We start from the raw sequence: 12762 nt of genomic DNA, 5'->3' as shown, positions 1-12762 counted from the left end.
TGCTCAATGTGACTTAAAGCCAAGAACATGGATTCTGCACCCACTGCCATATCTGCTGTGTCTCTGAGGCATCCCAAGATACACACAGCCCTGTCTAGGTCAATCTAATTGGATGGCTTGACAGCATCCAATAACCAAGCTAAATGTTTTTCCCCCTACCATGTGCTTTTATACGAGACACCAGTGCCTTCTGTACAGAGTTCATTCGTGAAAAAAAACCTGGCTTTTCCCGATGTAACACTTCCAGAAATATAGGTCCTAAGACCAACAGGAAAACAATTATTTATCAATCATATATTACATATACATAATCATTCTTTTAATATAGCATATTACAATATTGCAGCCAATTTTTATCTTTGTTTTACAAGTTTCAGCATATAATTTATATTACATATATCATTCAAGAATCCTCCCCAGGAGGATCAAGGGGTGCAGCGGCAAATTAATGACTTGTACTATATCAAAGTCCTTTCAGGAGCTGGTTAGACAAGTTCGTGGTTTGTTCCAAGATGAAAAGTGGAACCTTCAATGGTGCCTGGAACTAAGGCCGGCAATTTCCAATTAGTTCTTCGTCCCCACGGACTTCCTCAGGAGCAACCATTTACAACTACATAAAAATGAATAAATATTACATAAATTCATTTTGGCTCATTTATATATTCTCTAATAGTACATTGATTGATTATTTTATATATTACACATTACCAATGGTCTTGCTAAAACATCTACATATGCTCACCCATCCAAAGTCATTTAACAGGCACACTGTCAGTTCACCCAATGACGTGGAAAACTCCTACGTGATGCAGTTCCTAGCGTTCACATTTTTATACTAGCACTGATCAAAAAAAGATTTACAATACAGGGAGGTACCAATAACATCCATGATCTCATCACAAATCGGTGACACCTGCAAGTTACAACCTCAATTTCTCAGTATATCCTGAAATAACTTACAACCTGTAATGACATAATGCCTATATGGGTTACTAAAAGCAATGTGGATTCCATTCTACAAAGGCACTACACTCAAACCAGAAAGCTTTTCAGTGGTAATTCATTATTAAGTCCCCGTGGTGATAAGGTTTTTAGCATATGAATCCACCTCGCCTCCTTTCTCAATGGAGTTAGTTGTAAGTCAGATTCTTTGGTGGTAGTAAAGAGTCCTGCTACTTTTATCTCCTCTGCCTTATGTTTCTCATCTAAAAAATGTTGTGTTAAAGGGGCTTCCTTCACCCCATTACGTATTCTGGATACGTGTTCCAGAATACGTACTCTCAGATGTCGGGTTGTGCTACCCACATATAATTTTGGGTACTTAATAATTTTTATTAAGTACACCACTCCCACAGTTTGACACGTTATGAATTGTTTCAAATTAATTACAATCCTTTTACTTGGTAAATCCACTGTCTCCCCCTGCAGCATGAATTTACAAGCTGCACAATGAGCGCAGTTAAAAGTTCCCCGAGGGGGTGGTAACCTACCCAACGAATAATCCTCACTTTCAATCTTCTGTAACCCAGAGTGGACCAACATATCCTTAATGTTTTTTGTACGTCTGTATCCAATGTTTGGTGTCATTTCATATCCTGGGATGTCATTAATGATGGGCCAATGTTTATTAATTATTCTCCTAATTTGCCTTGATAGTGGAGTATAATCCATTGCCCATGTGAGCCGGTCTGTTAAATCCTCACTTTTCCTACAAAATAGTGAGTCCCTAGGAGTATCATTAGATCTTTGTACAGCTTCATTAATAATTCGAAGTGGATATCCCCTCTGGCTGAAACGTTCTACCATCCCTACACAACCTTTATGAAACTCCTCCAAGGAAGTGGAATTCCTCTTGATCCTCAGCATCTGGCTGTAGGGAATGTTTCTAATTAGGTGGGGTGGATGGAAGGAATGATATTCCAGGTAAGGATGACAATCTGTGGGTTTACTACAGGGTCGTATATTTAGCTTATTGCAATGATTCCTATACACAATTACATCTAGATAATCTATTGAGTTTCTATCATATTTCCACGTGAACTGGATGTTAGTGTCCTGGCTATTAAGCCAGGAACAAAAATCGTTCACTATGTCCACATTTGTAAACAAAAAGAACAGGTCATCCAAATACCTTCGAAAGAAAGTGATGTTTTTTAAATAGGGGTTTTCCTGACTAAGAATGTGAGTCCCTTCCCATTTGGCCATAAATAAATTAGCAATACTTGGTGCTGCCGTGCAGCCCATGGCCACCCCCTTGATTTGATAATAATAATTCCCTAGGAAACAAAAATAATTCTTCTCCAATATTAATTCAGCCAATTGAATGAGGAATTCTGTTGGTGGCTGTGAGTCTGCTCTCCTGATTAGTGTTGCCTCTATGATTTCCCTGGCTTGTTCATGGGGAATTGAAGTGTACAATGAGTTTACATCCATAGTTAGAAGGATTTGATCTTCTCCAATATTCTTCCCCTCCACTAGTCTTATGAAGTCTGCAGTATCCTTAACATAGGTGTTAATGTTTTTCACTTCTGATTGTAAAAAGCTGTCCAAATAAATTGATAATGGCTCCAATAATGATCCACACCCCGAAATTATCGGGCGTCCTGGAGGGGGTTGGATACCCTTATGAATTTTTGGCAACACATAGAATGTTGGAACTCTTGGTTTAATTTATAAAGAGCCTCCTTAGTGGCATCAGATATGATGGATATAGCCACAGCCTCATTGAGTACCGTTCTTATTAGGTTCTGAATATGGGGAGTAGGGTCCCCTGAAATCCTTTTGTAGCTGCTGTTGTCATTCAGCTGTCTCATAATTTCCCCAATATATGTGGCTCTATCCAATATTACTATGCCTCCCCCTTTATCCGCTGGTTTAATGATGATGTTCCTATCCCCTTGCAAGTTTTCCAGCGCTAGCTGCTCTGATCTAGAGAGGTTTCTCCAACCCCTGATTGGTTTGGTTTCCAATAGTTCCAAATCCTTATGTACCAAGTACTCGAAGGTCTCAATCCTGTGATCCACTATAGGGGGAATGAAAGATGGTTTACTTTTCAATTTACTGGGTAAATGATCCTCTGCAGGGGGAGATTCTCTGGTGTCACCAGAGAAAAATCTCTTTAGTTTTATTTGTCTAATCAATTTAAATAAGTCAATTCTTGTTTGAAACGAGTCATAACGGGGGGTTGGTACAAAACTCAAGCCCTTGTTCAAAGCTTGCTCCTCAGTGGGACTTAAAGGGCGAGACGAAAGGTTAAACACTAGCGTTTTGTTTTGTATCTTTGTGGTTGACGTTTTCCCTCCCTCTCTAAAAAAGGTCTTGCTGTGTGCTGTTGTGTTCTTTTTCTTAAATTCATAGTGCTTGTCCCTTCATCGCCTGAGCTTTCCGCAGTAGATGGTTCTGATGTCTCTAAGTCTGATACTCTTTCTAAGGTCTTAGCCCATGTAACTCGTTTGCGTTTTTGTCCTATGCTAGACTGATCCCACCATCGGTATACCTTCCCATTATTGTAATCAAGATTGTCCCTTTTGTATTTTTTAATTTTGATCTCCCTTGTAATATATAAAATAATCAATCAATGTACTATTAGAGAATATATAAATGAGCCAAAATGAATTTATGTAATATTTATTCATTTTTATGTAGTTGTAAATGGTTGCTCCTGAGGAAGTCCGTGGGACGAAGAACTAATTGGAAATTGCCGGCCTTAGTTCCAGGCACCATTGAAGGTTCCACTTTTCATCTTGGAACAAACCACGAACTTGTCTAACCAGCTCCTGAAAGGACTTTGATATAGTACAAGTCATTAATTTGCCGCTGCACCCCTTGATCCTCCTGGGGAGGATTCTTGAATGATATATGTAATATAAATTATATGCTGAAACTTGTAAAACAAAGATAAAAATTGGCTGCAATATTGTAATATGCTATATTTAAAGAATGATTATGTATATGTAATATATGATTGATAAATAATTGTTTTCCCGTTGGTCTTAGGACCTATATTTCTGGTTCTGTACAGAGTTAGCAGTTGCCTTTTCCTCACTGAAAATGGCATCACCATTTCTGAGAAAGGAGCAACCCGCAGACTTGCTCATACAAGGTACAACTGGAATCTGCTGGGCTTCACTGTTGTCCCAAGCAAAAACTATCCTGTAGTCTGAACAATTTTTTAAGAGTCACAGTTTTGTTTCATGGGTAACATTGCTAATATTTTATTGGCATTAAGCCTAACATTTATATGAGTTTTTTTTTACCTAGGGCAGAATGTCTACTGTACATATTATCTATCCTAAATCCCCCAAAGTATACTAAATGACAAATATCAATGCCTCTTTCGAGCCTCTCAAAGCAGCATAGTGGTAATAGTGGAATAGTCACTCAAAGGAGGGAAAATAAAAATTTTAAAAACATTAAGAGTAGCCATGATGGATCAGACCAACGGTCTCGCAAGTCTAGCTTCCACTTTTCATCTGTTGGATGCCATAGACAAACCCACAAAATCCACCTGAAGTTGTACACATCTCACTGTAGAAGGAGTTCAAAGCTGGGGCACAAACATTAAACAGGCCCTGCTCCAGTCCCATCCTTGCAATTATCGTCCCTGGAGCAGGATCTTAGTCACATGTGTTGTCAGGTGGAAGAGGGTGCTAAGGACCGAAAAATGTAGCAATTTCAGCTGATGGTTCTCTCACACAGGATTTTTACGGTTTCTGATTCTGTTCTGAAAGCCCTTTCAAAATGAGAAGCACTGTTATTAACAGAAATATAAGCAACTGAAGAACAACAAAACTTTCATGGATCTATACGGGAAAGACCATTTAAAGAAAAAGAAACTTTAAATGTTAATAGTAAATTAGTAAATAAGTTATTGTTACGTGAATGTAAAAGTAAGACTTGAATTGAACTATGTGCTTGATAACCTTTAATTAAAAAAAATGAGAAGCACTGATTGCTAGCAAAAGTTCCCAACAGTTCAAACACACACTGGAAGAGGAGGTCAGCTTCAAGTAGAAACAGTATTTTCCTGCCAATATTCAGAAGACTGTTGTCCCTCTCTTGAATGAATATTCAAATGTCACTGAAGCAGTGTGCTCTAAGTGAAGTTTTTTTCCATATTCTAAGTGTTTGTACAGTGTCTGCACTGTGTTGATTTTCTATGGTTAATAAGGCTTAGCAACTGAGAGGTGGGTTCTTTGATGTTGAGTAAGGTGTCCTCTCAGTCTAAAGCGCTTATCACATTCAAAACATTTAAATGGTTTTTCCCCCGTGTGAATTCTTAAATGCTGAATAAGGCTTGATTTGTGGGAGAAGGTCTTGCCACACTCTGAGCAGCTATATGGTTTCTCCCCTGTGTGGATCCTTTGATGCTGACTAAGGCATGTCCTCTGGCTGAAGCTTCTTCCACATTCAAAGCATTTATATGGTTTCTGCCCTGTGTGGATCCTTTGATGCTGACTAAGGCATGTCCTCTGGCTGAAGCTTCTTCCACATTCAAAGCATTTATATGGTTTCTGCCCTGTGTGGATTTGTAGATGCTGAATAAGGCTTGATTTATGGGAGAAGCTTTTGTCACACTCCGAACAACCATGTGGTTTCTCTCCTGTGTGGATTCTTTGATGTTGTCTAAGATAGGTGCTCTGACGGAAGCTCATTCCACACTCCAAACATTTAAATGGTTTCTCCCCAGTGTGAATTCTTTGATGTCGAAGAAGACTGAATTTAACCGAAAAGCTCTTTCCACACACTGAGCAGCCATGCGGTTTCTCCCCTGTATGGACTGTTTGATGTTGATGAAGGTGTGCCTTCTGACAGAAGCTCTTTCCGCACTCGAGACATTTAAATGGTTTCTCTCCAGTGTGAATTCTTAGATGTTGAACAAGACTTGATTTATCAGAGAAAGTCTTGCCGCAATCCGAGCAGCTATGTGGTTTCTCTCCTGTGTGAATCCTTTGATGTCGATTAAGATAGTTGCTCTGTCCAAAGCTTTTCCCACACTCCATGCATTTGAATGGTTTCTCTCCTGTGTGAATTCTTAGATGTTGAATGAGGCTTGATTTATCAGAGAAGCTCTTACTGCAGCCTGAGCAGCTGTATGGCTTCTCCCCTGTGTGAATTCTTTGATGTTGACTAAGATATGCACTCTGACTGAACCTCTTCCCACACTCTAAGCAATGATATGGTTTCTCTCCTGTGTGAATTCTTAGATGTTGAATAAGACTCGATTTATGAGCAAAGCTCTTGCCACAGTCTGGGCAACTGTGTGGTTTCTCCCCCGTGTGTATTCTTTGATGTCGGCCAAGGCATGATCTCCGAAAGAAGCACTTCCCACATTCCAGACATTTATCATGAGTCTCTCTTTGGATTCTTAGTTGTTCATTAAGAGCGAAACCTTCCCCACATTTGTCATTTGTTCCTTTAAAAGTATCCCGTTGATAGCCTTGCGACGGATCCTCCTGCTTCTGTCTCTTTTTTCCCTCCTGCATATTTGGTCTACTTGGATTCCTCAGGTTGTGTATCCCCTTGGCTCTGTCCAACAAGACTTTTGATGGTTCTGCTTCATTCTTGTACTCCCAAACATCATCTGCAGGAATAATAGGAGAAACTCAATAAGAGTAGAAGGAAGAAATTCAACTTCGTATCAAGGAATAAACAATATTTGTTGTTGAAAAGAATATCAAGTTTTTTTAAGCATTCTTTTTGAATCTGAGGAAATAAAGCAGAAGAGAAAATTTTAAACAACTTTTTAAAAAATTACTTACTTCCAAAGAGTAAAGAGGAAGCAAATCCTGAAAGAGATAGATATATCTAGCTATAAGCAATGACTCACAGACTATATTTAATGATAGAACTACTGACATATTATGAGAAAATAAGTAAAAGCTCCTATGAGCCCAAAAGTGGCATATGAAACAGAGTAAAAGGGTATAGAAGAGTGCAAATCTTTTTAGGATGGCACTGTTAAGTCATCCATTCACAGAGTCTCTGTCCTGTCTCTGTATGATTCCTCATCCACTCTACTTGGGGCTGACAACTCTACACATTGTCTGCATCAGGCCTCTTTGGATTGCTCAGTCTCTCTCAGTGCACACACACAAAAGCATCATTTACCCTCGGAGGAAGCAGCCCGGTATGTAGATACATTTATTGCTGCTCTGGGCTTGCCCCCTTCCTGTCTGGAGTTCTGCTCCACTGAGAGTCCAAAGCTCATGATTATTATTATTAAAGGTATTTATAACCTGCCTTCCTCACTAAGATTCAAGGTGGATTACACAGTGTAAATCAACACAATCAATGGCTGGGGCATTCAAGTAGACAATACAATTGGGTATAGATTGCAGAAATTTGAAAATAAGCAGAAATCCAATACACAGCTGATACGATGCTGAAACAAAAAATAAACAATTTGACATGATGGTTGTTGTGGGTTTTCCGGGCTGTTTTGCCGTGGTCTTGGCATTGTAGTTCCTGACGTTTCGCCAGCAGCTGTGGCTGGCATCTTCAGAGGTGTAGCACCAAAAGACAGAGATCTCTCAGTGTCACAGGTGCTTTTGGTGCTACACCTCTGAAGATGCCAGCCACAGCTGCTGGCGAAACGTCAGGAACTACAATGCCAAGACCACGGCAATACAGCCCGGAAAACCCACAACAACCATCGTTCTCTGGCCGTGAAAGCCTTCGACAATACAATTTGACATGACATACTAAACAACGTAGAAACTTCTCAGTAGGAACATACTTACAACAACTGACAGTACATAGTTGTATAATCCGCAGTCCCTGTCCCTTTACCAATGAATCTCTCTGAACCATTTCCTTATAGCACAGCCTTATTACCTGTGTAAAAAAGCCTTCCTGAATAATTTGGTTTTCCAGTTTGCGGAAGCTGTAAGAGTGGGAGTTTCCCTGCCTTCTTCAGGCTGTTCCATAAGGTGAGGACCTCCACAGAGAATATGCATGTATGGGCAGCTTTTGATTTTGCCCTTTTGCAGGCTGACACCTGCAGAAGGCCCTGTTCAGGTGAGCAGATGCTAATGGAGAGTTAGCAGGGCACAAATACTACATCTGTTCAAAATCTCTACCACAGCTTTAATATTCATACTATCAGATTTCTCAAACTCATGCTTCACTTCCCGTAATCAAGTTACCATCATTTAATTTTATACCCCAAACCAATAATTTTTCTTTTTCTGGAGCCTACTGCCATTATTGCCAAACTCAGGGAATCTCTGTTGCATAAATGGTATACTCTTCTCCATCTAGTTCTTCAAGATGGCTCTTTCACAATAGCCATATCTGAAATGTTTATTCATTATGTTTCTCTGTATACACTTTCTCTGCTTTTAAAAATCCTACTTCACATTCTACTCTCGTTTTGTTTTTTCTGGATTAACATTAACTTCTAATAACCAGTTTGGTGGGGTGGTTAGGAGCAGCAGGACTCTAATCTGGAGAACCAGGTTTGATTCCACACTCCTCTGCTTGAAGCCAGCTGGGTGACTTTGGGTGACTTGGAGCTCTTTCAGCCCCACCCACCTCATAGGGTGATTGTTGTGGGGATAATAACAGACTTTGTAAACCGCTCTGAGTGGGCATTAAATTGTTGCTGTTGTTGTTAATACACTGGCCTCTCAAATAGGCTCTTCTTGCTTCCCAACTTATTATAGAGGAAACCTCAGTTTATTTGTCATAAAAAAGAAGTCAATTTCTACTTTTAATTTCTATGCTGTGGATGTATTTGATAATAGAAAACTATCAACTCTCCAAGTATTGAATTTGTCTTCTGGCAGATTTTGAAGTTTAAAAAAAATTGGGAATGATCAGCATAAACATTAATTCCAGCGTGACTCTCTGATACATGGGAACATAAAGGGCTTTGCCACATGGGTTTGTCATTTCTGGCCCAATACTGCTTCAGTTTTTCTTCTGATTTCTGCATGTTACCTTGGCCTTTAGTTGCCACACTGGGGGTTTTCTTCTGCTTTTTTTTCTGTTACTGCTTTTATCCCAATCTTCCCCTCCCCATGCCAAATTTCTTGGGTTTGTTCCTCCCTCTCCTACCTTTCCAACCCACATAACAAAGACTGATCTTCCATTATCGTCATACCACTTCCTCTCCCTGCCTCCTGTTGATGAGTCAAGTTCATTATTTTTTTTAACATTCAACATTTGTATCGATATAGTGACATAAACAGCACCAATATCTTTTTTGCTTTTGAAACCATGGCACCATAACCGCCGCCACTGTTTTGCTTTGTTTTTTGAACAAATGGACAACACACTGCTTTCTCTTCATGAACATAGTTGGAAAAAAAGAGGTTTCATTTACTTTTTAAAAAATAAACATTCTACCCTTATCACAATATGCCTATATAAGAGATTTCATATTATAGTTAATCATGGGTTTTTTGAAGATTGGTTAACACTTTCAGGTGTGCTTAATGGCGATTCTAATGCATGCGTGTTTCTGGTTTTCTAGAGCTTTTTTCCGCTTTCTGTTATGTGTTGGGAAATGGTGATTCTCACACGTAAGCATTAATATATTACCATCGGAGAACTATCATGGTGGTAACCCTTAAGCTAATCAGCAGCAGGTGAGAACTGACCCCCCCCACCCCCCCAAAGAAAGCAATTGATTAGGAACTCCCCATATAAAATTGCCACAACTAATCAGATAATTCACCAATCCCAAACCAGAGAGTCACCAATCTGTCTCTCATTCTGGGTGGGGCTATACTCCCTTTGAAGAGATAGTTCCATAGTTTTGGGGTGGTCTTAGACTAGGGTTACCAGTCCCCTAATGGGAGTGGGCGATCCCCTGCTTTCACCCTCCACCCCCTTGCCACCACTCACCTGGCTGGTGAGGGGAAAGGTGCAAGAATGAGCCTCCAGGGCCGTTCCTGAGGTGGTGCAACGACATCACTTCCAGAGAGTGACATTGCACCACCCTGAGAGTACTCCTGCACTTTGCAGTGGACCGGTTTGGGCTCCAAGCAGGCTGAATTGGGCCAGTTTGGGATCCAAATCAGCCTGCTGCAAAGGGCACACACTCCTGAGCCTGCAGAATGACATTGCCTGGAAGTGAAGGTCAATGCCGGGTACCTGCCCTCCCACTGGAAGGATAAGGGGACCTGATAATCCTATCTTGGACCCAGGCCTACAAGTGGCAACTGTGGACATAAGGGCCTTTTACCAGATTTGTCTGGTTAGTCCTCTGCAGCCTTTCCTGGGCAGAAAGGATCTGGGTCCCTGTGGGCATGCCCTGGTCACATCTAGATTAGATTACATCAACATGCTCTGTATTCAGAAACTTCAATTGGTGCAGAATCCTGGAGCAAGGGGGTTGACTGGAGTGAGTTGTAGGGACCATATTACTCCAGTCTAGGCTCATCTACACCAGCTCCCGATTTGTTTCCAGGCACGATTCAAGTAAACTGAAGCCCTATATGGCTTGAGACCAACATACCTGAAGACTCGCCTACTCCCTTATGAACTTACCTGACTACTGCAGCCATCTTTGGAAGCCCTGTTCAGTTCCCCCCGCTTTCTGAGATTAGGCGGATGGTGACCCAAGAGACAGCCTTCTCAGTCCAGGTACCGAAACTCTAGAACTCTCTCCCCAGGGAGACTCGTCTGTCCCTTCTGTTGCCATCTTCTGCTATCAGGTGAAGAGTCTGTTGTTTTGTTTGGCATTCCCTTCAGTCATGCCTAATGTTTTGCTTTAAATTTTTTAGTTGCTTTAAATGTTTTGTTGATTTTCATTTCAAAACCTGACATTGACAAATACCAGATGTCGCCTGAGCAATCAGTTTAGAGACATGACGCCAAAACTTTTTTTTATAAATGTGATCTCTTTTCCCCACCGACCCCATTATAAGGTTCATTTTAGCTTTCTTTCTTGCTCTAGCAGCCAAGAGGAGGGGGTGTTGCAGGGGGCAGTCACTTGTTTGTGAAATATAACAGAAGCCATGGGAACTTTGCCAGCAATCCACTATGCAGAACTTCACAGAGCCCATTCCAGAATCCATGTGATTGTGGAGCTGTAATCCAGAGAATGAGTATGAGCATTTTACAAACTCTTTCTCTCCCGCATGCTTTATCACAACAGCCCAGTAGGGAAGGCTAGACTGTGACAAAGGGTCCCCGCATATAACATTAACCTTCTCCCACATCAGGCTAGAAAGTAGAAGGCAAACTCAGCTTTCCACCACAAAAATACTACCTTTATTGTAAAAAAAAAAATTTAAACATGTACAATGGAAAACTTCAGTCAATCTAACTGTGAAGTATGAGGTACACCAGTACCTCCAACCTTAAAATGTCACTGCCCTTGGTTCCTGCTCAGGAAGTTTGCAATGGCTTCTCTAACAATCTTCCCCTCATCTAAATGGTGCCCGTCATTCCTATCATCTTCGTCCTCCTTACGGGGCGCCATGACCAGGTCAGGTACATGGCAGTCCACCAAAACAGCATGTCCCTTTTCCTCACATATATTGTGAAGTATGACACACGCTCTGACAATGGTGGTTATGTTCTCCTCAAAGACGGTAAGGCGTGCAGAAAGGCACCTCCAACGAGCCTTAAGCCTTCCAAAGGCATGCTTCAGGACATTTCTGGCCCTGCACAGCGCATAATCAAATTGTCCCTGGCCCCTGTCTGTGGCTTTCCCGAACGGCTTCATCAGCCACCGCCTCATGGGGTAAGAACCATCCGAAACAATCAGTGGTGGGATTGAGACTCCTTCCAGAGTTATAGTGGGGTTGCCAGGAACAAAACCCCCAGCATCCATCGCGGCACAGATTGCTGAGTTGCAGAACACAAAAGCGTCATTCCTTCCACTCAACCCCACCTCGGCATCTATGAACCGTCCTGTGTGATCAACAGTTCCCTGAAGCAAGATGGAGCAAAATTTCTTCCGGTTTCCAAATGGATCTGTCCGTCCTCCTCTGGCTCGTATAGGGACATGCGTGTTGCCAATGGCACCAATGCAGTGTGGGAAGCCTAGACGCTGGAAGCCATCCATTATCTGGAATGACAATAACCACAACATATTGTGCGCTGTAAACAATAAAGAATGAATGTTTTTAAGCACTCAGTATGAACTAGGGCAGGTCAGGATGAGCTGATACTGTCACGCGTGACCCTTTAACAAGACCTCTTGTGCTGCTGTGCAGAAATGTCAGGGAGGAAAAATGCTTGTGCTATTGTTATATTGCTATAGCAACGTAAGAAAACTTTTTTTAAGGCGTGGGGGAAGGAATAAAAAGGGTGTAAAAAGAAGGAAAACATTACCTTTCTGACCTCAGTGCCCAGGCATACTGTCTTGCGCAGTAGCTCCAGCTCCATGGCAAAGCATACTTCCAGGACGATTTCCCCAACGGTTGACAGTCCTACACCGAACTGCTGCTTGACTTCCCGATAGCAGTTCGCATTTGCCAGGTACCATATGGCAATCGCAACCCTCTTTTCCACAGAAATCGGTTCACGCATGGTGGTCCTCTGCCGCAAGAGCCGTCCTTTAAGCGCTGACACAATTTCCATAAAGGTTTGGTGGGTCATTCGAAAGTTCTCGATCCACTGCTGATCGTCCCATATTCGCAGGATGAAATTATCCCACCAGCCATTGCTCTGAGGGTAGACCCAACAACGATGGGGAACACGTGCCCCCGCCAGGGCATACCAGCGAAGCCTTGCCCGACGACAATACCCAAATGAGGTGCCCAGCACGGCTCTCCATTTGGCCCGCATGGCCGACCGACTCAG

At 41.7% G+C, this 12762-nt stretch overlaps 1 protein-coding gene across 1 annotated transcript in view; it reads right to left on the bottom strand.

The window, feature by feature from the left end:
• Nucleotides 1-12762, bottom strand: part of LOC129327141 (zinc finger protein 420-like) — a 58795-nt gene that overhangs the window by 22942 nt on the left and 23091 nt on the right. Inside the window, exon 7 of the mRNA XM_054975609.1 lies at nucleotides 5249-6583. Within this exon, the coding sequence (XP_054831584.1) occupies nucleotides 5249-6583 (1335 nt within the window). The remainder of the gene's footprint in view (nucleotides 1-5248; nucleotides 6584-12762) is intronic.

The sequence above is a fragment of the Eublepharis macularius genome, chromosome 4 (assembly GCF_028583425.1).
Source record: "Eublepharis macularius isolate TG4126 chromosome 4, MPM_Emac_v1.0, whole genome shotgun sequence".
Classification (NCBI taxonomy): domain Eukaryota; kingdom Metazoa; phylum Chordata; class Lepidosauria; order Squamata; family Eublepharidae; genus Eublepharis; species Eublepharis macularius.
The sequence above is the reverse complement of the archived record's forward strand: the minus strand, read 5'-3'. Positions and strand labels throughout refer to the sequence as shown.